Source organism: Canis lupus, chromosome 24 (genome assembly GCF_011100685.1).
Source record: "Canis lupus familiaris isolate Mischka breed German Shepherd chromosome 24, alternate assembly UU_Cfam_GSD_1.0, whole genome shotgun sequence".
In the NCBI taxonomy this organism is placed as follows: domain Eukaryota; kingdom Metazoa; phylum Chordata; class Mammalia; order Carnivora; family Canidae; genus Canis; species Canis lupus.
Window position 1 is genome coordinate 12,155,550 of NC_049245.1, and position 25,488 is coordinate 12,181,037.

The 25,488-nt window shown below is 43.4% G+C and overlaps 1 protein-coding gene across 1 annotated transcript in view; it reads right to left on the reverse strand.

Moving 5' to 3' along the window:
- Positions 1-7,770: 7,770 nt before the first annotated feature.
- SLX4IP (SLX4 interacting protein) overlaps positions 7,771-25,488 on the reverse strand; it is a 184,658-nt gene continuing 166,940 nt past the window's right edge. The window contains 5 exon segments of the mRNA XM_038571615.1: positions 7,771-12,009; positions 12,012-12,530; positions 12,533-12,574; positions 12,577-12,647; positions 13,768-13,868. Coding sequence (XP_038427543.1) covers positions 11,930-12,009; positions 12,012-12,530; positions 12,533-12,574; positions 12,577-12,647; positions 13,768-13,868 — 813 coding nt within the window. The 3' untranslated portion in view covers positions 7,771-11,929.

Sequence of the window (25,488 nt, forward strand, 5' to 3'; positions counted from 1 at the left end):
CTTCCTAAACAGTGTATACCTATCTATCCAAAAGTGAGCGAGTGTGTAGCTAAAAACCAGTTGCCTTTAAAAAATAAAAAAGTCCTACGGACCTACAGAAACTTGCAACTTGGCCTGGGCAATGTTCTATCATTTCCGCTTCGGCTGCGGCTCCTTCTTGCCTCTACTGGGAATGAGAAGCAGGAGTTCAGAGGTTCCTGGTCTGGGAAGACACACAAGCACTGGGTTATGGGAAGCCTCCTCCTGCTAATGTGTATTTATACTTTGTGAGCTCTGATTCATCCTAGCATTGGAACAGAAATCTGCTTCCTGAGGTTCTGTTTTTAAATAGATAGTTTGCAAAAACAACAATTATTTTTCTTAACATTTTTTTTTTCCACCCCACAAGCAGCTAAACATCCCGGCCTGGGCTTTGTCAGTCTCCCAACAGTGCCAGCAGACAGCTTGCTCACTAGAGACAGAAGGGTGCCCCCAGGCAGTTCTGTGGGGTGCTGGCCCCAGAAGTGTTAAAAACAAAGGTCAGAAACCATTAGGGCAATCTCGTTGTTGCATCACTTTCAAATCCATAAGATATTTTTGGTCCTATTAAAAATAACGAATTTCCCAGTTGCCTTCCGATGGTTGTTAAAAGTAGGGGCAAGTGGGGGGTGATGCTTGCAGGGCCCCGAGTCCCACTGCCTGCAGCAGAGGAGCCTGCACACCTGCATGGCACCCTTTGAGATCGTGTCAAAAGGGCGCGGCTCCCTTGCTTTGGACATAAATTCTACCTGTATTACTTGCTCTTGCATGCCGGGCACAACCTTCCTGGCTTAAGAGTGTGTTTCTTTCAAGTCCCAGGCAGCTTTTACAAGTCTTAAATTATGTATCATTATGCATGGGTCTGGAATTAACCTGTGATACGCACAAGTCAAGTCGGGAAAATTAACCTGGAGAAGAGCAAAGGCTCTTAAACCAGTAAGGACCTGGAACCGAGGCCTACCAGCTGCTTCTCCGACCCGGCCCCATCCCCTTCCCTGGCAGTATCCACACCAGGGCACCCAAGGGTTGAATTACCCGGAGAGGAGAGCAAAGGCAGATGCCAGCAACATGAAAGTAACAGCTTTGTTTTAAAGAGAAGCTCTCCGGGCAGGGCCAGTGGGGCTCCACCTCGGCCCCAGAGGGGAATACAAGTTTGCAGCTGGCTTCCTAATGACTACTCAGGCAAGCAAACGGCTTGGCTCCCACTCTGCACCTGAAGAGTGCAAAGCTGCTCTATTTCATCAGTGCTGAGAAATGCGCAGTTGCAAAGCCTTGGTCTCAGACCTGCTGGATATGAATGCAACTGGAGGCCTTACCTGGCAAAGGATCCAAGTCACATTCTTTCCCAGGAGGGGAAACTGAGGCCTACGGGGCTTGGAGGGCTTGTCTCAGGCCACACAGGTTAGCAACAGCCGGGACGAGAACCCTGGGCTCCTGCTGCTCGGGCTGCTGCAGGTTCTGGGAATTTGCCAGAATTAGGTCTGGACCCTGCCTTTGGTGTGAATTTCAAAGGTAAAGAATTGGGAGATGAGTGATTAACAAAAAAAATGGGCTGCAGAGCCTCAAGGGAGGCTGCAGAGAGCTGCCACAGAGACACTGTCACCAATCTGAGCGGGGCCTAGAAAGTGACATCTTTATAAGCTGATAGCAACAGGTATTTTCTGAACCAAAGGCTGACTAAGCCCCGTCCCTTGGTAGGTGGTTCCTTTGTTCTTGGGCAGCTTCAGATTTCCTCTTGAGTTTCTGCTTCACAGAACCAGAGCGTAAGACTGCGGGGAGAGAGATCCAGAAAGGCACTGGACAGTCCCGCTCACTATGGCCTGCTCCTGTGCATGCGCACAGCCCGCAGGCGCTCACCTTGCACCTTTCTGGACGTTTGTGCTGCTCCCGGTGTGGGAAAGGCAGCTGGGACGGTCCTGCCAGTGTCAGGCGAGGGCAACTGTAATTAGGTCTCATCCCACATTCCCTAACGCTCCTGCTTCCCCTAGCAGGCTACGTGATGGGGAAATTACCTGAGCCTTTAAAAATACGAAAATCCAAGGAGCCTGAATGCGATTAGGTTGGCCGTGGGCCGCTGGGCGGACACGGTAGATAGGGGAGTTCCTGGACCAGCCTGTGGGCAGCAATCCTTCCTCCACCCAACACCCCAGAAAGCCTACACCCCCGTGCCCTCCCCACTCACCACCGAGGGATTAGGAGCACATCCCACAAGTCACTTCCAACCTGTTTGTCGTGTCAGGGTAGCCAGAACCCTGTAGGATTACTTTGCTGTGGCTTGAGGCACCCACGCTGAGCCACTTGGAAAAACCCTGTCCCAGAGACAGAAAGGTAAACCCTCCCAGTCCACGTCATTAACAACCAGATATCCTCACGGGGCTCTGTCTGACTGCCAGGATGGTCTGTGGAAGGGCATTTTAAAAGGAATCAAGCAGGGGCGCCTGGGGGGGGGGGGGGTCAGTAGGTTGAGCGTCTGCCTTCCGCTCAGGTCATGATCCTGGGATCCTGGGGTCCTGGGACCAAGCCTGCATCGGGCTCCCTGCTGAATGAGGAGCCTGCTTCTCCCTCCGCCTCCCTCTATTTGAGCTCGCTCACTTTCAAATAAATAAAAGGACTCAGGCATAAAACACAAAGGGAGAGCACAAATGTGAAACAGCTACAAGGTTGCACAAAACTAAGGAAAAAGAACCAGTGGGATGGGGCCTAAAGGGGGTGGGTAAGTCCTCCCCACACATCCACGACCCCAATATTTCTGTGTTTCCTGTGAGCTCTTGGTACAACACTCAGCAAAAGAGGTCCCGAACATTTCCTCCAGGGCGTCGTGCCCCGACATGGGCCTGACTGGTGTGCAGAGCCAGGATGTCTGCTGAGTGGCAAAGGCATATGCTCTGGAGCCAGACTTCCTTGATTCCAGTCGCAGCTCTTCCTTCCCGGCTTCTGGCATGCTGTTTTTCGCCTGTGCGGTGTGAGGCTCACACAACTGCAGCCCGACAGCAGAATCTCTGGCCTCTGAGGTTGGATGGACCTGGATTCTAGGCTCTGCTACTTACTAACTTTGGGAAGTTTCTGAAATTCTTTGCATCTTAGTTTCCTCACCTGTGAAATGGTGATAATAAATGTGTGCCACTGTTCGTATTCATAGAAAGGGCTGCAGAAAGAAGAATGCACGCGGCCCTTTTTGTCTCAGCATCCTGGGATAGGAGGTAGAGTCCACTAAACGATTAAGGAATCCAGCTAGATTCCAATGATAGTCTCTGTTCTTGCCACTTAACTGGACCCCTGAGAAGAGATACGGAAGGGCTCTTGGTCTGGTGGTAGACAGAAACCCAAGATAGCCCCTCAAGATTCCCGGGCCCTGGTTATTTGATCAAACACTAATCCAAGTACTGCTGTGAAGGGATTTTGCAGACATAATTAAAGTCCCCAATTAGTTGGTCTTAAATTATGGAGATTTTCCAAGTGGGGATGACTTAATCACAGGAGCTCTTTAAAAGCAGTTTTTCTTCTGGATGGTTACAAGAGAAGTCAGAGATTGAGCACAAGGTAGGTTTCTCCATTCTCGAGACGGAGGCAGCCATGTGACAAGGACCTGAGGATGGTCTCCAGTTGCTGAGTGAACGCCCCATCCCCCAATCACCAACAGGACAATGGAGCCTGCAGTTGCAAACAGGAGGGAACTGAATTCTGCCAAAAACCCAAGGGAGCTTGAGGGTAGGTCTTTTCCTAGTTGAGCCTCCAGATGAAGAGCCTGACTGCTACTCTGGTCCCAACCTCAGGAGACCCAGAGCAGAGGATCTGGCTAAAAAGTGCCAGGACCTGAGGGATCATCAGTTTGCATTGCTGCAGGCTGCTAAGTTTATGGTTGTTAGGCAGCAAGAGCAAAGTTCTCTAAAGGGAGCCATACCAGGCTAACATGATGAGAAGATGCTGGTCTTGGCTACACACATCACTGGCTTTCCTCCCATCAGTTCAGTGCCTGCTATCAGTGTAAAAGAAAGAAAAGTTTAAGGTAAGGGTCAACTACAGGAGCACAAGAAAACTTGGTTCCCAATTAAATTCTACAACAGTGTGTGCTCTGCCAGTGTAGACCGCCCTCGACAGCCTCTATATAACAGTAATAGAATATGGTTCTGTCTTCCATATCCATCCTCCTTACCATTTTATACAGTTAGAGCCAAATGAGGTAAAAGCTCAGGTGCTTGGCCTCAGAGGACTCTAGGACACATAGTCTTGGGTCAGTTTTCTCTCCTTATGGAATGTGATAATGTTTGACTTGTTTTCTTGATGAGATTTATCAGAGGACTGGACGTCCCAGAAATGCTTGGTAATGTCCCCCTCCCAACAAGCAGCCTTTCCCTAGAAGGAAGTTCCCTCCTCAGCTGTTCTCACTGTGAGTGGCCATTTGCTCTGGATAGAGTCAGAGCTAAATATCAAGCCCAACTTTCTCTCGTACCATCTCCTCTATCCTGAGTCAGCCCTCATAGGGGCAGCTGGCCTAGATGAACATGCATAGCCAGTGGCAGGAGGTTTAGGTTTCTCTCAAGTTCAGCAAGCTTTTCTAAAGCATTACTAGGATCTAGAATTAGACCTTATAAACTTGTGGAGCAACAGACAAAATTGTTTCTACAGCCAGGATCGAGAACATGCAATTTGATAAACCACTGTTGAGGAGTACTGTCTTCAAGAGAAAGCAAAGCCAGTTTGATGTGGAGAATTCACAGATGGGCAGTAGCCTTGTCTTTGAGCATATATAGAGATTTTAGACGAGATCCAGAAGGTTCTTCCAACTAGAGATAATTAACATCAAAACAAGAACACCAACAGCAGAATCTTTGACCTGGAAGGCTCTTGCTCCCAGAAGTGCTTTTGTACTGATGGGCACTTTCCACTGGGAAGCCACTGGAGGACACCTCTCTAGATGTCGCAGGGTCTGCCCGTGCAGTCACCACTCTGCTCTAGATGGTCACCGAGCCGAGAAGAAGGCACTGGAAAAAGGCTCATCCAGGATGCATATTAAGGGGAATACAAATCAAAGCGGTGTTGTTGCTTCACAAGCCTCAACTCATTCTGGCATCATTACAGAAGGGCCTTCTAGGCTCCTCCTATAGGGACACATCCCAAACACCCCGTCTGCCACATCAAGGCTGGAGGTCGCCCTAATTCACCATTCCACCTTCTCCCTCTGACAACAGGAATGGATAGGCTGGTATTAATCCTCCCCGGTACCCACAGTGCCTTTGGGAAAGAGCTTTCTGCATGCTTCTCACCAGCTGAGCATGTTAAGGAGGAAGAGAAAAGGCCTTATGAGCCACTGGGCTTAGTAACATTCCCAGTCAATCCATCACCTGCCTCCTCCGGAGAAGGGTCTGCCAGCCCAATCTGCAGTTCCTGGGGCAGGTGGAGAGAGAGAGGTGAGGCAGAGGGTGGTGGTAAGAGCTGAGGGCATGTGTGTGTGCACGTGCATGTGTGTGTGTGTGTGTGTCTATCTAAGGGCAGAGACAGGACTAGTAACAGAAGAGCGGTGAGAGGGCGTGGGAGACTGGGAACTTATTTATAAAATCTCTTCTGCCCTAAAGCAAGTCAAACTCCCTGCTGAGGAGTTGCTTTTTCTTCCTCCCTTTTGAGTCTTGTGTGCTGAACTGACCTCTCCCCGGCAGAGGTCAGCGCTCTGCTCACCCTGTGCACACTCGGCCTTCTGGGGCTTGATCGCCTTAGAAGCCTGAAGAGGACAGAATCTTCAGCTCTAATTTCTGAGAGAAAAGCTGTAGTAAATCTCATGAGGAGCCTGGTCTGCATGTGTTTTAAGGATATATATATATATATATATATATGTATGTTACGATCTTTTGGAAACTGTGGAGAAAACAAAAGGCAAACATGAGAACTGTACATCACCAGAGTCCCCTCCCACAGCCTGCTTCACCCACTAAAATAAATCAGGCTGGGTAATGAATGAGGTTTTAAGAAATGTAGCTGAACTTAAAATACAAGGTCAGCATCTCATCGTAGGTAATCCTTTGGAGGATGAGAAATTCTCCTGACTTTCCCACAGGGTTATTTCAGATGTGCTTTCTGAGCCAAACTATTTTAAAAGCGTTCATTCTTCCACTGCCTTGCCAAATGCGAACTTGAGATTCACACGCACTTTTTGAGAGCTTATTAGAGATATTAATGATCATGGATCAAAGGCAAACCCTAGACAATTATTTAGGTGCTTTAAAAACTCATCTTCTGTATGAGGGCAACAATTTCTCAGTGTTGGCAAAGATGAAACTGTTCTGTGTTGGGTCTAGAGCAGCATTACTAACATAGAGGGCCCGAAGGAGAAAACAAAACACATTTCTGTGATTAAATTGTACACCTATTGACACCTTGTCACCAAAGCATTTCTCATTCATTTAAAAGTGGGCACATTCCTGATGTGCAAGCCCCTTTTATAAAGGTTACTTAGCTGTGAGGACACCCTGCATCTTTAAACACCCACTACTGAAACACACCCCCCCATATTTTATATTTTTTAAGATCTTATGTGGCAAAGACAGAGCGCACACACGTGCACATGTGCGTGTGCGCACGCGTGCATGCACACACACACACACACACACGAGTAGCGGGAGGGGCAGAGGAAGACAGAAATGCAGGACTCCATCCCAGGATCCTGAGATCATGATCTGAGCTGAAGGCAGCCACTTAACCAATTGACCCACCCAGGTGCCCCACACCCTACATTTTAAAACAATTTTTAACTATGGCTCCTCATTAGAATCAGTATTTGAAGAACTTTTAAAACTGCTGATATCCAGACCAAATTTCAAGGATTCCTATTTAACTAGAAGCTATTCAGGGTAATTCCAAAATTCGGCCAGTGCAAAGAACATGTTTTATAAATGAATACAGAAATTTAACACGTGGCCTTCAATGTGGCACTTAAAATGCTAGAGAAATTTTATTTGACAAAGGAAGAAACTGAGGCCTGGAAGGTTAAGTGACTTGTCCCAAAACACCTGAACCCGGGGTTTGCAGCTTGGAGCACCAGGCCATCTCCAGTCTCTGGATCCCCAGCCCAGACCCCATGTCCAGGGCAGGCCAGCTTTCCCATGGGCAAGGTCAGTCAGTGCACCAGCAAGAGCAAAACACTAAGAAAAGTGCTTTGCTTCATTGATTGCAGTGGTTCTCACCATTTCATCCACAGCTTCTCAAATGTATTATCCCAACCTTGTATTGAAACGCTTCTGAAAAATTTTGTGTAGATCCGAGGGGAGATACATACACAAGCAATTAGAGAGGCCTGGGATCCTGTCATAAAAGGCAATGTAGACAGAGTTGGCCCAGGACTTCAGTCAGTGATGAACAAGGACTAGATCCACTTAGAAATTGGAAATGAAACCACTTGGGAAATGTCAAGATTTTCTGGAAAGGAGTCAAGGTTGCATACTTTAACCTCTCACAAGAGGGATCTATCTTAGCTCACAACTGGAAGAAGTGGGAACATATCTGCATTGTAAAGACCATCCCAGAATCGTATGGTACAATTTAATCACAATACCCGAGACAGGGTTTTCCAGACCTAGGTGTTCTAAAGCAGAGCTCCTTGGATTATTTTAAAAACAGTGTTTGAAATCACAGGGTTGCTTCCAGGAGGAAAAAGTCTCTAATAGAATGTAATTTTAAATTGCATGTTCAGAAAAGGGCATTTTGGATATATATTTCTTGGGGCTAACTCACTTGTTTTGAAGAAAAGTGATAACACACTAATTTAATTTTTTAAACAATTTTATTTATAAGTGGGTTCATTTCCTCTACATACTACTTTCACTCATGTACTCTCAGGCACATTCAACTATTTAAACTATTTAAATAGCTCAAACAAAACAAACGACAGGATAAGGGCAGTGGGAAAAAAGAACACTCAAGTGATGACTGCAATGTCTGGCTTTTTAACTTGGTTCTGTCAAATCCACACCTACAGTCATCTGATCATATGCTTTGGAGTCTTAGGTATGGTTTTATTGATTTTTGTTTAATTAAAAAATCAAGATTTTTGATAAGTAATTCTAACGGCAATTATAAAGCAATAAATGGCAATATTATGCTGCAAAATAAAACTTACATAATGTGGTTAAAGCCCAGTACTGAGTTGTTCTCCACAATTACAGGTAATAATTTCATCTACCCAAGTCCTCTCTGTTAAGTGCACACACTGACATATATCCGTTTCTTATCTTGTTAAATAAATACAGAAACCAAATTAGAAGTTCTGCAGATTTCTGAGAATTTAATCGTATCATTAAATTGTAATACCAATGATATATATATAGTTAGACTTATGTCCTGAGCAATTATGTGCATTAACTTCATTTTACAATGCTTAGTTTACTTAAGGCAGATTTTACACTACTTAACAGAGATCAGCTTAATTTTGATTTTTTACTTGCTCCACCATGTTTCAATTCATTAGTGTTTCCATAATAAGGAATGAACTCTATTGTCTTAACAAACCAAGCTTGGAAATTTCTTCATAAGAGAAAAGAAGAAATTAAAATGATTTCCATATTCAAGTCATGGAATGCTGAAGAGAGGACTTTTGGCTCTTAGGAAAGGCATTTGTTACCTCCAAAGGAAGGCCACTCACTAAAATTCTGTGGAAATATGACAGTGGGGCTGCCAAGAAGGAATTCAAGGAAACTGGGAATGGCAGCACTGTGATCCCAGGCCATTCTCTTGGGCACAGAGGTTTCCTTCCCTTATGTGCTTTGCCCTTACCAAGCTCTCAATAAAAATCAAAGGCTGTGACATGCATAACAATTCATGCTCAAATCCGAACAGGACACCAGAAGCAAACAATTAACGGTGATCACATTGTTGTCCCCAAGACATATCTTGAGATATCTCCTTCAGACACAGACTATGTTCTCCATAAATCCAACTACAGAGTTTTCCATGATTCTTGCTTTGTATAAAATGAAATACACTTTCTTACTTCTTTAACAAAAGTAAACAAAAAAGCTGTAGCCCTCACTCCTCTCTCCCCAAATGCTGCTCCTTGGCATTTAACAATTTATATGCATAGCTGGACAACAGTTAACCTCCAGGGGCAAAGAAAAAAAAACATGTAAGAAAAATCACACTGACTGTTCTCAGACGTTTGTTTACAAACACTTAAAGAAAAAACACAAAACACAAAACCCAACATCAATCTATTAAAAAGTCATCTGAAAGCACATGGATGTGACTTAGAAGCCATGACATTGAGAAAGCGAGTTCAAAGTTGTAACATTAACCGAATTGGATCCACATTTCTCCCAAGCATCAGAATTACAGGAACTTGAATATAAATTGAGTTTAGGTTATTAAGTAAGTGGTTGAAGAACTTGTTCTTTTTGCCTAAGAATACTGACAGGCTTTCAGATTTTCAGATGCGGAATTAACAAGATTATTAAGAACGTCTACACACATACTACTCCCAGTCATAGAGAACTGTGCATTTCCCAGCTAATAAGCAACAATAAAACCTGGCAGCCATTTTCCCCTTTGTACTTTCAAACATCCAAAGAATCACACAACCACTCAAGTAATAAGAGATCCGGGGGTGTTTCAGACATGTGGAAGAAAATGCTTAAAGGCAAAATTCCTCAAACACATGCCACAGTGTGGAAACGGAGAGCTGTTCCCTCTGCTAATCCTGTCACAATCCCATGGACTTGTGGGCTGTGAGAAAGACTATCAATCTACAACCAAAGGTGCTATTTTCCCTCTTACGTCAAGGTAACTGTTATTTCCACAAATATACCAAACTCTAAAGCCAACGCTGCTCTTGAAAGAAAATCATTAAATCGCAAGTATTGGCTTTACCCACTGTGCAAGCCCCTGTTAACAAATGAAATAAAAACTTTTCAGTTAAAACCTTCTCTCTGGCGCCTCCATTTCAAACATCTTCTAGTTCTGGGGTAGGCAGCAGCTATTGTTCTGAAATGGTTGTCCTTTTTATTCTAGACTCTGTTCCCAGGAGCTTATTGTTTCTTGGCCGATCACCTAGGTTATTATTTGTACACCTTCTCTTTAAACTGTTCCAAGAATTCTGTTTAAGAAGATTCAGTGACACATTCTGCCCCTGTCCTCAGTGAAGAGCACACCTGAGAATAGTTGTCACTCTAAGAGAAGGAGCCCACAATGGAGCATTTCCATTTTGGGCAGTCTAATCTACTCTAACTGAATGAACACAATCTGCTCCACTGTGGTTAGGACTCTGCTGGGCTCCCTCTTCTCCTATAGAATGCTTTGACTGGGATCAGCAGAGAGCAGGAAAAAAACTGTAGGAAGAGGAAGACACTGGTGGGCAGGGTATGTTCCTGGTGTGGGTGGTGAGGCTGGTACCATGAGAAGGGGACAGGTTTCCAGGCAGTGTGGGGAACATCAAAGGACTAGCATATACTTTCATGGCCAGGCGTACTGACCAACATTGAATTTCACGACCCAAAATGGTGTCATGAAATATGGTTGCCTCTTAATGAGTCTTACCCTATAAGTGGGAAAGGAATCATGGGGAAGTAAAAAAGAGCTAGGAGAAACCACAATTAGTTTCAAGCATTCTGAACCACCTACACTGTGTCTGTTTCCATATTCTTTTATTTCATTGGGCCTTTTCTGGGTTATTTTTCGCTAACTCCAACACTGGGAATATACTTGATGTTCCTTGTTACTAGGGAGGTGCTACTTCAAAGGACCACACAATGTTGAGCAAAAAAAAAAAAAAAAGATATATTTGATGGGTGGCCTTTGAATATGGTTTTTCCTCTATTTTAGAATGAAATTGGGTTAAGAAAATCTTTAGTAGGTATCCATCCAAAATAAGTCATTGCTATGATTCACTTTGTGACATTTCAGCAAGCCCACTGGAGACATTAGCGGGTGATACTGCAAATGGAAGGCTCCTGTTTTGAAATCTAAACTGCCTGTAATGCCTTCCAACTGGGAAACTGGAAACTCTGGCCACTGAGTTCCGCTTGGGTTCTAATCCTTCCTGAACCTGACCAAAATCTTAGAGATGGGGGCAAGGGCAGGGACAGGGACATGCCTGGGTTACAAGTGAGAGTATGCCTCTCCCTCCACTGTCTTCCTCTAATGCTGAGCCAAATTACCCATAAACGTCTAGCACTTCTTAGGGTAGGTAATAGTCTATGGCCACCACGCTGCAGAGAAGCCGGGAACTCAGCAGCTCATACACTGAACCTAGGTGTTTTACAAGTTTAAGGTAGCATGAGGGGGTGCCTGTCCACAAGTGGGCCCCAGCTGATAAGCTGGAGGCTATGGGAGCCGGGCTGGAGAAAACAAACACTAGGGAGTCTCTAATTAGTACAATGGTTCTCAAATGGGAGCATGTTTCAGAATTGCTTCTCATTTAGTAGGTCTGGGGTGGGGCCCAAGGTCTGCATTTTTAACACATTTTCAGACAATGATGCTGGCCTCAGAACCAGATGTTGTTGAGGACCACTAGCCTGTTCCTTCACTTCTGCTCAATTCAGGCCGAGGAACAGGAGAAGAAATTGTACCTATAGATACAGCACTGTGGTACTGTCTTCATATGGTCCACCTTACAGTTGCACAGTGATGAGCCACAAAGGCATATGATTGGTTTCTTCGTGAAGTTCCTTCAGGGATGCGGTCATCCTTGACAAGGTGAATGGCTCTGAAGACAATTATAAAGTATGATGAGAAATCAGCAATGTTGTTAGAAAAAGCACATAGCCTCCTGGAGATGAATGTGTTAAAAAGTAACCTGCACACAGATACCTATTTTCTATACAAAATAATCACTCTAATTCCTTTAACATCATGGCAGCAGCACACCCCTCTCACTTTCCACACCTTCAGCCATTATACACCCAAATACAACTTTGCAATCCCCTTTAGTAGGTTAGTGGCCTCTTTCATACTTCTTTCTTTTCTTGGTTGGGCTGCCCCGGATTGCAGATAATCTTTCAGTGTTTGTGGCTGAGCGGTTTGCTGTGCCTGCTCTGGTTTATTTTTTGTGAGATGTAGGGAGGAGAGATTTTCCAAAACATGCAACTCTTCATTAGATGTCGTTTTTGCCAAACCTTGTTTCAAAAGTAACCCCGGATCTGACAGCTCTGAGGCTGGCAAAACTCTGACAGCTTTGCTTTTTTCCACTATTATTTCTCTTGGGACTAATCGATCACTTCCAAGAGAAACTCTCTTGTGGTGGTCGACGTCTTCTGCAGAGCCACAGTTCCTGCATTTCTGTTGTGTTCTGGCCCCTTACGGACTTTGTTTTGGACCTGGTGATGCTGACTCACAGCTATAGACAGGGCTCCTGCTTAGAAGCCCTGTCTCTAACCACTCCCCAAGATGAGGTTTTTGCTGGCTGCTAGTGTCTTCTGGCTGCTTCTGATGAACATTTTCCAGCTTTTGAGCAGGAAGCCCCCAGTGGCTCTCAGCTGCCTTTATGTAATCTTTTGCTTGTCCCGTGGACTCTGATGGGGGACTGGCTGAAGCCTGTCACCCCTCCTCTTCACTAGCTCCACAATCACTGGGTCACTGATGTTCCCACAATGTCCCTGCTGTTCCATGGTCTGCTCACAACGCTGCTGCTTTTTGTTTCAGTTCTTTTCACACTAAAAGAAAGAAAGATTGTTTTGTTTTGTAAAGTGTAATGGCATGCTGTCCTCCAATTCCTACAATCCTTGTCACATTTCCTATACCCAGAAAAGGAAGTATGTGCTACCTTTCTTTCTCCCTTACCTCCCTGGCAAATCTAGAGAAATCCCCAAGTGTTATGTTAAATTCAGACTGGATCAAGCCATAGCTGTCACATTTTCCAACACAAGAGTTTTGTTATTAGGATACATGAAGACAGGCTTTGTTTACTGATCACTGGGTTATCAATGTAGTTATATTGGAGTTACGATGGATCTATTTTAACTAAGGCAGACAGGTATTCATTTCAGATGTTAAGGGTTAATATTGCCTAAAGTTGATAGATTGATTTCCTTCCCCCAGAAGTAAATGACCAGACACATCCAAAACACAGGCTGCATGTGTATGCACATGCACACATAAGGATGTGCTTGTACACACATACACACACCTTTTCTACAGCACAAAGTCAATGCAAACTTCACTCTGATTGTAAAATTCACTTTGAGGGGCAGGGCAGGAGCTGCCTGGGGAGAATTAAAGAGACCAGACACTGACTTCAACACAGATTTGCAGGCTTGTGAATAGCAAGAAATTTCTTAAACCACTAAACTCAAAACACTGAAGCTGAAATGTTTATTTTGGCTAAGCTTTAGTCTGGAAACACACACACACAAGCACATGCACACGCACACACACACGTATGTTCTTATTGTTTCTAATCAGGGCATGAGGATCATCATAATTATACTAGAATCGGAACTTGCATTTAGCAAAGGAATGTATTTTTTTAAGATGGGTCTGTAGGCACTTGGAAAGTTGTATGAAACACACCACCAAACAGGTGCTTTTCATCTTCAAAGCACTTGTCATTAATTACTTCTTGCAACACACCTGTGAAGCAAGGACTCATTCCCCACTGTCCAGAATGCAAGAGACAGGAAAGTAGAAGAGCAAGAATGGGACTTAAGGGTAAGGTTGATGCCAGGGGGCTTTGTGATTAATTTCCAGGAACTCCTGTTGAATTCTACACCATGCCACATATCTATACACATACACACAGTCAAAAAGAAGGAAAAGAAAACTTGTCAGACCTACATTTTTTTCAGAGCACTTCTCTTGCGCTTTGCACTGGGAGGAAGTGGACTCTCCGCACACTCAGCAAAATAATCAGACGCTCCGTGGAGAGCTCCTTCCGTCTACTCCAAAAGATAACAAAGGTTCAACCAGAAATCTATTAGCTGAACATGAGGAAAAACAGTTATACTCTGAATGCCCCCAGTGAATGGATTTTTGTGAAGACTAGGTGAAACTACGCAGGGTTAGGCTATTTTAATTTTTTAAATCTAGCACTTTTTGGTAAATTGTTACTTTTTTTTGGACTCCTACCCAACACAGTTCATACAGTGATATGCACCACAAAATACAAGATTGTAAGAGAAAGGATGTTGGTTCCAAACCATCTGGGAACTCTTGGCCAATATCTTTATCTCTGCAGCCCAAAGTGTGATGAAGCCCAGAATCATGGTGCCAGGCAGCAACATGTTTGTGAGCTCTGATCTTCCAGAGAGACCTAGTAGCACAGTGGTTTGTACCCTGATTATCCTAAGAATTCCACACATTTTCTCTACCTACAAAAATACAAAATGTGGCCTTTATAATAGTCAAGGCTGCATAAAGAGTTACGTCTTTTAATACTGGTACTTTGAAAACTGAAGTCTGTGATTCTTAGCTACCAGAAAACTGGGAGTTATGTTCTTAAACTAACAGCACTAACACAGTTCTACATAATTCGTAGATTATCTGTGTATCTATCCTTACATGTTCCCATGGAAGCTTCATACAGAAGTACTTCTAAAATGTCAAAAACTCCCAACCTTTGCCAACATTGACCTGTTTCATAGTTTTAGAATCATTTTTTTTAAATAAGCAAGTAGATAATTGAGACAAGGTGTTAACTTTTCTCATTTCTTGGGACAGTAAGAACCCTTCTCCACCAAATTCCATAGTAAAATGTTGAGGCCATGAGGAACAATTCTGGGAAATTATCAGTAGGTTTCTTGCTTTAGACTTCCATTGGAATTCATTTATTTATTATTTTTAAAAAGATTTTATTTATTTGACGAGAGAGAGAGAGAGAGAGAGAGTGAGTACAAGCAGGGGAAGCAGCAGGCAGAAGGAGAGGGAGCAGGGTCCCTGCTGAGCAGAGAGCCTGAGATGGTCTTGATCCTAGTACCCCAGGATCATGACCTGAGCTAAAGGCAGATGCCTAAGCAACTGAGCCACCTAAGAGCCCCTAGACTTATACTGGAATTTAACAGTGGCAGCCACCAATATGATGCATGGCTGCCCCACAGGCGGGTGCTGTGCAATCACTGCCCTGAACCATAAGTATGAGCCTTTAGCTCCCACTAATCCTGCCTATGGTTTCAGACCTGGATCAATGTCACTCATAGTCATATCCAGTTATAACCTAAGTCAGTTCTAAGAGTTAGTGAACAGGATATTGTAGGTTTTATTGGATTATACTGCATTTTGATGCTTCTCCCTTTCTCCCCTTAAGACTTCCCAGTTGACTAAATAAGCTACAGTTTTAAAGTTAAATGAGAGAGAGATGAAGGGGGAGGGGGAAAAGAGGGGAAGAGCTTTGAGACAGAGAGAGAGAGAGAGAGAGAGAGAGAGAGAGAGAGAGAGACTGAGATTTATGTGTGAAACACTTCTAAACATGCCCTATAAGTACAGTAGATTTTCCCCTTACGACCACACCCTGTAAGTGCTGTATTTTCAGAGCTGAACAATTAACATAAGGAGCATGAGTCAGGCTTTGAACAACTCTGTGGGAACCAGAAAGCCTTTTGCTATTAGGAATGATGTAAATTCCCCAAGGCTTGAAGAAGTCCACAATGGAAGGCAGACAGGGTCATAAATAACAACAATGGATACTGCGTAGACCACATAAAGTATGATGCCGCGATAGTGACACTCTTCAAATCTCATACTTGATCCAATCTCTGCCTTTATTTATTTATTTTTTAAACTCAGTTTAAAGAGCATGATGTATTTCCTATGGGAACTTCAAAAACTTCTTTAAGAAACATGACAATTGACTCTTGTCCCAAATTCCTCTGATCACAAACAATGAGAGAAAATGTCCTTGGAAGGAGAAGGACAACAGAAAACGTGATGGAATGACAGAAGGAAATGTCCAGTTCAAAAAGTGCAAAACCTGTGACTTCGATTTTAAAAAAGAGAGAAAAAGAAACCAGCAAGGCAGGGTCTCCTGCTTACAAATTAAAACCACATTTGGCAATTTGTTGAAGGAGGCATATTTACATTTGTATGAAGACTGGGTGGGCAGGAAAATAAAAAAAGCTTAGATTCCTTCTTCAGTCCTTGAACTGTCAGATCTCATTAGAAATCTCTCATTCCTATTTTCCTAGGGTCAATTCATTCCCCTTCGTCACTAAATCGCAGCCCCCGGAGCCTACCAAACAAATATTCCAGAGGAAGCAGAGATCCTCTGGAATAGATCTGGGAACAGGATTTCCCAAGGGAGTTGTCCTGATTACTAATGGCTTCTCACATCTGGCACCAAAATGTAATCTGTGGCTTATCCAGAGTCAAAACTCTAAGGTACAGACAATGTGTGCTCAGAAGCACTTCTTGGGTTTACTTAAATGACATGACTCCTTTTTAGATTCTGCCTTGAATAACAACCCAGACATCTTCTGCAAAGAATACACACAAACTCAATATACTAAAAAAAGGTCACCAGTTGGCCATCCAGAGTCCAGAGTGCACAGTCCATGGGGACTCAGGTATTTAAGAAATAGGTTAACCAAGGGGTGCCTGGGTGGCTCAGTCGGTTAGTCATCTGACTCTTGATATCAGCTCAGGTCATGATCTCAGGGTCCTGGGATGGAGCCCACATCAGGCCCTGTGCTCAGTGGCAAGTCTATATGGGATTCTCTCTCTCTCCTTCTCCCTTTACCCCTCTCCCTGCTCACTCTCTAAAATAAAATAAATCTTTTATAAAAAAAACCCTCAAAATATCACTAAAAAAAGAGAAAGAAATAGGTTAACCAAGGGACTCTCTTTGGGCTTTCATCAGTGATTCTTCTTTTTTTTTTTTTTTTAAGATTTATTTATTTATTTATTTATTCGAGAGAGAGAGAGAGAGAGAGAGAGAGAGAGAGAGGCAGAGACACAGGCAGAGGGAGAAGCAGGCTCCATATAGGGAGCCCGATGTGGGACTCGATCCCGGGTCTCCAGGATCATGCCCTGGGCTGAAGGCAGCACTAAACCACTGAGCCACCCAGGCTGCCCTCAGTGATTCTTCTTAACCTAAAGGCTAGCTCTGAGTCTAGCTAAGGAATAAAATTCTGTAAGTAACATCACCTGTTCTGTCCACTTGTCACTCATTTACTTTATATATATATATACACACACACACATATATATGTATATATATATATAATATTGAATTTTTATTTTAATTTTGAAAGGGAAAGTTCCAATATCTACTTTAAATACCTAGGACAAAAAAACATTTTTTTTTTTTTTACATGAGACAAGATACAACATAAGGATTAGTAAATGCACTCACTTTAAAAAAACAGCAAATTTTCCAGTAGTATTTAAGAAGAAATAGTCTAATAATTGTCATCTTGGATGGTCTCTTCAGTTAATATGGCTTTGGCTAAAAACCTATTTACTTTTTTTTTTTTTTTTTTAAGATTTTATTTATTTATTCATGAGAGACACAGAGAGAGAGGCAGAGACACAGGCAGAGGGAGAAGCAGGCTCCATGCAGGGAGCCCAATGTGGGACTCGATCCCGGGTCTCCAGGATCACATCCTGGGCCGAAGGCAGCACTAAACCACTGAGCCACCTGGGTTGCCCCCATTTACTTTTTAACTTTTGGTAGTAATGCTTTGATTTTAGTTTTAAACTTTCCAGCTGTAAAGAGTGTCTAAATATAATTCCAGGACAAAGCCAAAAAGAAGTAGGGCAGGGCCACAGGCCCCAAAGGGAATCAAATCCAGGGGGACACATTCTTTGGCAGACTGAGCAGCCCAGGCAAGCTCCCAGAGCAAGGGGTCAGGTCTTGTCACCATCCCCAGGGATCTTCTAGAGTCTAGTGGATGCATCCTGAGGCTAAGGAAGCCAAAGCATGCACACCCTAGTACAGGTCTGAAAGGAAGGTTGAATAGGTGAGTGTTTAAGTATGAAGATGGGTGATGGCACCTCAATGCTGTCTGGTCTGACCTGAGAAACACATTTTACATTTGTGGACAGGAAATACTACCAAGAAAATCCCCACCAGAATTATCAAGGCAGCCAAGATGCACTTCATGCCTCTTAATCAGAGAATGGGCTAGACTGAAATGTAGTTAGAAATGCTGGTTGGTGTTCAGGTTACAAAGGCAAATCAAAATTGTGGATAAATCAAGGTGTTCACTCCATGTGACTTACTGAACACCACTTTTGAATAGAACAATGTTGGGATTAATGAGGGATGGGAAGAGAAGTTGGCCTAAAAAGACATAAGGAACACATGCTCTTGAGTTTATAACCTTCTCAAGGAGTCTGTAAAACAGAGCTGAGGCTCCCAAAGGCTACTGGGAAGACTGGCACCAAGGGAGCTTTTCAGATACATAGATTCCCAAGACCCATCCCTGGCAGTTCTGATTCACCAGATCTAGGGTGGGTCCATGAGATCTATATTTAGGTTCCCAAGTGATATATGTGAAAAATAGTCGACAGAGCAGAGCAACAGATAAACAAATGTCAACTGGTATGCTGAAGCGGTGTTGGCAAAGTGTGGTGCAGTTACCTCAGGCATCAAAATTATCTCGGGAGTTTGTTTGTTCACTAATGCTCAGGATTGTACCCCAGATTCTACTGCATTTAGATCTCCAGGGGGTAGAGTGAAAGCATATGCATTTTAAGCAATCTCCCCAGGGATTTTTTTTTTTTTTTTAAGATTTTATGTATTTATTCATGAGAGACAGAGAGAGAGAGAGAGGCAGAGACAGGCAAAGGGAGAAGCAGGCTCCTCTTGCAGAACCTGATGCAGGACTTGATCCCAGGACCCCGGGGTCAGGACCTGAGCTGAAGGCAGACACTCAACCACTGAGCCACCCAGGTGCCCTACCCCCCCAGTGATTCTGATACCCAGCAGAGTTAACAAACTTCTGTCCACTCTAAAGTGGCATGGGTGGACTTGATAACTGAGTGGAGTCTGGCAGAAGCATCCAATCAGACAACACTGAACTCTGTATTGAACATTGTTTTGAGGCCCTTGTGGAAAAGGATGTGGACTCACAGAAAACATCCATGCTCTCATGGAGTCTCCATCCCATGGGGAAGACAAGAAACAAATAAACAAATGATGTGTCAGAAGGTTGTGATGTTATGAGCAGAAATAAAACTCCAAAGTCTCTGTTTTAGATATATTGGTGGGGGAAGGCTGTAGTAGGTAAGAAGATAAGCTTTACCCAGAGATCTGAGTGGAAGGGGAGCCATGTGAACATAGTGTATCTCGGGCAGGGAGAGGTGTGAACATCAAGGCTCTGAAGGCAGTGTGCCTTGGGAGGAGGGGAGAAACGGCAGCAGACCAGGGGAAGCCGCTGGAGGGCAGGTATCAGGGGTGCGTATGTATTGGTGATGGTGAAGGGGGCAAATCACATATGGCTTTTGTAAGGAAGACACATTTTATTCTAAGGATGATGGTATGCCTTTGGAAGGTTCTAAGGAGAAATGTGACTTGGTATTTTAAAAGGATCACTCTAGGTTCAGCAGAGGGACAGGTGGATGCGAGGACAGCAGTACTGAGACTACTGTAAGAGTTCACTCAGCGATGAGGGATCTTCAGGAGCTGATGATGGTAAGAAACGGTTAGACTAGAAATACAGTTTGAAGGGAGGCCCAATGGAATTTGTTAATCGATTAGATATAGTTGGTCAGAAGAAAAGTCAAGGATGACTCCAAGATTTGTGGTTTAAATAAGTGGGTGAAGGAAGTTAGCTTTTACCAACACAGGAAGTACTGGGGGAGGGGTAGGCTTGGGGAAATGGAACCAAGAAATCAACCTTGGATTTGTAAACTTAGAGTTCTCTTGGGTATCCATATGGAGATGTTGAACAGGAAGTTAAGACACAGGTTCCAGGAAGAGAAGGGTCTGGGCTACAGACACAAAGTTAGGAAGTCTGTGAAGATGGTATATAAAGTCATCAGTCAGGATGACTCCACTACGGGGCGAGTTTGGATGAGTAAAAAAGAAGTTAAAAAGATGAGTAGGATTCAGGAAAGGAGACCATGAGGGAGCCATCAGTGAAGAAAGAGAAACATCAAGATAACATGATGTCCCTGGAGGCAGGAGAATAAAGTGTCTCACTGAAAGTGACAACCTCATCAAATGGCTGCCAAGCAATTAGGAGTGAAAACTGACCAGTGGAAGGTGACATGACAGAGGCTGTTTTTGGTGAAGGTCTGGGACCCAAGCCTGTTTGGGATGGATGGTTTCAAGAGTGAGGTGAAGACATAGTAGAGACTAGGGGTCTCTAGCAGGAATATAACATTTGCTGTTCATGTAACTTTAAATTTTTCTACAGACTACTAAAAAACTAAAAGAAAACTGGTAAAATTAGATTTCAATAATATATATTATTTAGCCCAACATTAAACATTACCATTATAACATGTAATATAAAATATTGAGAAATTTTATATTTTTAAGCTAAGTCTTTGGAATCTGGTATGTTATTTGACATTTACAGGACATCATTTCTGATTCACCACATTTCAAATGCTCCATTGGCTAAACATGGCCAGTGGCTACAGTACTGGGCCTTGCAGGGCTAGTTACTTTTGAAGGGTTCTACAATAAGGGGGAGCATGGAAATGAGGTAGTGGCTCGGCTGGGGTGGTTAATGGAGGGGGCATCACTGATGATTCTGAGCATATTTAGAGGATGTGATTGGCTACTGTGTGCCAAGTTTCAAGTGGCATCAGGCACTATTTCAGAAGTTTTGCAACTATTCACCAATGTCACCCTCAGAAGAGCATGGTGAGGCAGGTAACATTGTTCCTCCCACCCTCCAGCGACCTCACCCAACATGGAGAGACAGCATGGATAGCAATACCACTACTCATCTGACAAACGAGGGTTCTGTCAGGAAAATCCTGCTCCAGCTTTCAGCCCCAGGCATAGGCCCTGGGACATCAGTATTAGCCCTAGTTGGAACGCTGGGGAAGGTCCTTGGGGCCACAGCACCAGACTACCCAGGTCACTGCTAGAGCCCTGTGGGTGCATCACCATCACAATGCAGTCCCCCCTCCCCACCTCCCTGTGCTCCCTGCCATCCTCACAGCCACACTTAGAAGGGATAACAGGAGTTATCCCTCCACACTCTTGCTTCCAGGACTGCAGAACATCCTGCCTGATATGAAGGCAATAAAGGGAGAAGGCAGGAAAAAAAGCTTTTCAATGCCATTAAGGATTTTCTCACAGTAGTACTGAATGTACTAATGTGGTGTTCAGTCTTTATCTTCTTTTAGATCTGTTTTCTTATGCTTATGTACATGAGTTTCCTCTGATTGTTTTATTCACTCCTACATGAAAATAATTAATAACCCAACCAGAATATTTTAAAAGTGGATAACTCATAGTATACTAGTCTTAGGTCACATTCAACATGTTCCTCTGTCTGAATTCTTTGTGATCACACATCTCCAGAGTTGATCAAATCAGGTTAACACTTCTGGGATTAGAGGCAGAGCACAGCAAAGCAGGAGACAGAAGCCATGGTCTGGTGTTCATCGGTTGCTTGTCCCAGAGCCCGTCTCTCAATTCTCTGATTAGGGGGCTTCTCATCTTCCCTTCGGGATGGCTTGGGAAATTTAAATGCAGAGAGGTGTATGAAGCACACTTTAGAAACTGGAAAGTGCTAACACATTTTCTTGACATTAATGGTAAAGAAAACCTGGTGCCCATGTAAACCATAAAGGGTCTTTTTTTTTTTTTTTCAAGATTTTATTATTTATTTATGAGAGACAGAGAGAGAGAGAGGCAGAGACACAGGTAGAGGGAGAAGCAGGCTCCATGCAGGGAGCCCGACATGGGACTCGATCCCAGGTCTCCAGGATCATGCCCTGGGCTGAAGGTGGCACTAAACCGCTGAGCCACGCGGGCTGCCCCATAAAGGGTCTTTAAGGAGGCAAGGCTGCCTTGCATTTGTAGAGAACTTATATAATTATTTTATCCGCCATCTCACCAGAGCCTTACTGAGTTATTTGGCAGGCAAGTTTTGTCCCTCTTTGACAGACAAGAAGAACGAGAACCAAGAGACTAAGTGCCTAAGGCCATACATTTAGCTGGGGGCAGAACTGAGTAGAGAAGGATTGGCCCTCTGTGTATGTAGTGTTCTCTCCACTGTGCCCAGTGGGTCATCTGCCACCACAGTCAGAGATGGGAGTTGTAGAAAGAGTATAGGATGCTGAGTCAGAAGTCCTTGGGTCTAGCCCCCACTTGGTCTCTTCCTTGCAGTAAAAACTAGACAAGCTACTTACCTTCTCTGAATAGCAGTTTCCTTGTCTAGAAAAGAGGAATGATAAAAACATCTCTATGGCAGATACTCATTCATTTCCTGGAAATAATACTCAGATTTTGTCTCCAGTCCCTATCCAGTGTCCATGTATTTCCAGAGGTCTTGTCTCCACACCAGACTCCAGAAATAGGCCCGTGACCCTATCCAAACCAATCACAATACTGAATTCATGAGGCTCACAAAGATGCATAAGCTTCAGCTGGCCTGGGAAGAGGCCCACTCTCTGTTTCCATGGACCTGGCAGAGCTAGCAGAGCCAACCACCACGTACAGGCTAAGAATGAAGCCAACACTGTGGAAGGCAGAGCCAGAAGATGTGAGAAATAGTCCTGATGATATTCTTTGTGCTTCTGATCAATAAGCCATACCTGAAGTCTGACCTTTACAGGCACATGAGCCAAAAACTTTCCTTTTTTGCTAAGCCATTTTGAGTTGGCCTTCCTGTCCCTTGAAAACTAAAAGGTTCAAGACTGATACAATCTTTTCTCAGGTTTGTTGCATTGAATAAGTTATTGTATGTGACAGCTCCCTGCAAACAATAAACGCCTTTTGCAAACAATAAAAGCAGAGTAAAAGTAATTTATTATCAACTTATTTGGGCAGCAAATAATAGTATTAAAGTATAAGCCTAGACCACTTTCAATTCTTTATAGCTCTGTGATAAGGTGAAAAGAAAAGTTATTCTTGAACTTTAGTGTAATGTCCAATGATTTTATGGAGCATCAGCATTCTGAAATGTGACATGCTAGTGAAGGTTGAGTCACTTACAGAAAAGCATCCACAGCACAGCATGAATTCTGATAACGACCACAATCTTAGATCGCGATGCACTGTAACCATACAGAAGCCACATGTCTTAAAATGAGGAAGAGGTCTCTCTTTCCCAATTTTCACTTCTAAAATTTTCTTAATTTAGTAATTAATAAGTTATGGAAGGAAAAAGGATACAACAGGTAGGATATAGTAGTAATGAACAATTAAAAGAATGAATATAAACTACACATAATTACATATATAGACTAAAGGCACTGAAGAAAAAAGAGGTCAAATGAAAGGGACAGGAGTATCTCATGATTTCCACTGTAAAATGAAGTCATTTTCTCTAAAGATGATAAGGATGGAAGACATCTGTACTGAAATACCACAGACAAAGCAGTCAATATAGAGACTAGCACCAAGTGAGTCCTCATGGGACACCCAAGAGGCTGATGTGACCTTCCCCATTTCATAGATGAGGAAACTGATGCCCTATGAGGCTAAGTCATTGTCCAATTCCCACAGTGAGGGACAAGTCTTTTGCTTCACTCTGTTTCTCTGGGCCAAGTCCCTCTTCCAAGCCCTCCTTTTTTCTGCCTTGCTGTGAAAGGACAGATCTTTAAGGAAAAGTGGAGTGCAGCCTTGCTGATGCTGCTGCGTTGATCAGTAGCAAATACTAAATTTTAAAATTTTCTTTTATTCTGAATTGATGACTATTAAACTGTCTTATGTAGATCTAGGGAAGTACCAATAAATAGCTGCAAAGAATGTTAACCTGAAAATGAAATCAGTGAAAAAAAAAAATCAAGGAAGTTATTTTGCAGGAAGTACACATTTCACAGGGATTTTCCAGTTTACATTTACTTTACCCTTGAGAATCTAAAAATAAACCCTGAGCACCCTTAAGCCCCACTGTCGAAGTCTCTGGCCTCATATAAGCATGATGAAACTTGGATGCTTTAAAGAATTTGTAGGTTTGGGACCTGTGCTTCTTAATGATGGTGGGGAGGTTTGTTGACCACTCTGAGGACTGAATGAAAGCCATTTAACTTTGACTAGAAAACAAAGAAAAAAAACCCCAAAACTTTTTTTTTTTTTCAATTTCAGGGAATTCATGAATCATAGGCTTATAGTGCCCAGTTTAAAAGCAGGATGGAAAGATCTGTGAAAAATAGGAACTTAATGGGAACTACCTCAGGCAGAGAGATACCCCACCTTTAGGGGTCTCCTTATTAAAAAATACCTCCTCCCACAGACACCTGTGGTTGAAAAATGCCAACACCTGCAGAAAGGTTGCTAGTCCTTCATTCAAGTTGATGATTTTTTTCCCCCTAACATCTCCCATGGTGTGTGTGTGTGCCTGGACCAGGTGGGAGAGGAGGCAGGTGGGTAAATGTATATCCAACCATGCAGGTGGTAGGGCTGGCCAGAAGAGGGCCTATGGTAGTCCTGGACACCAGTGGGAAAGAGGCAGGAGAGCCAAAGAGAAGATATTACAGATGACTGTCTTATTTCAAAATTCTACTCAGAGCTGGCCCTCTGCCCAGGGATGCAGAATGAATAGCTCTTCCCATTTTTCTTGAACACAGACAGCAAGACCCCCTTTCCAAGACTCCCATCTCATGACAGTAACAGCTTCTGTGAACTAGTCTGGGAATCTCACCCCATTTATGACACAGTTTCCTTGGGAAAATGAGTACTGAATTCTAAATCATCTGCTTCCTAAATGAACTTTCTAAACATAATCCACTTACACGTCAAACTCTATCTATGCTTCACTGTGGGTGTTCAGATGAACACATGAGCTTTTACGAATTTGGGTCTAAGAAGTCTGTGGACTCCCAATTCCTGTCCCTCAGAGAAGAAACCAGGCCCTTCCTCCAAAGCCGTATCTCACTGTGAGTCTACTGGCAGCTATTAGAAATGAGAGGTATTTTAGCTCGTGGTCTCTACCCCTCCCTTCCTCCTCTAGATGTTGGTTAACAGAGGTCCCACTGAGGTCACGAGTTAATACTCTCATTGCATCCCTTCTTTACCACTGACTTGCTGACTAAATGAGGATTTATCACTTAACTTTTTGATACCTTTCTTTTTATAGCTACAAAATGAAGCTGGGTTGGCAAGTGGGGACAAACAAAAAATGAGCTTCTTGGGAAAATAATATGTGCAGATGGATATTCCATTTCTAGCAAGCAGGGTAAGATACATAGCAATCTGCTAATCTGGTGTTAATGACATTTAAATTAACTCCTCTTCAGGGAGGAATGGAAATGATAATAATTAATACTGAATAAGTGCTTTCAAGTCTAGAAGACATTTTTATATTCACTATCTCATTTGATCTTTACTAAAACTTGGGAAGGCTTGTATAATAGGCATTGTTTTTACCTCTGCTTAACAAGCCAAATGACTTGTCCAAGGTCATCCAGGGAGTGAAAGAGGCAGTGGTCAAA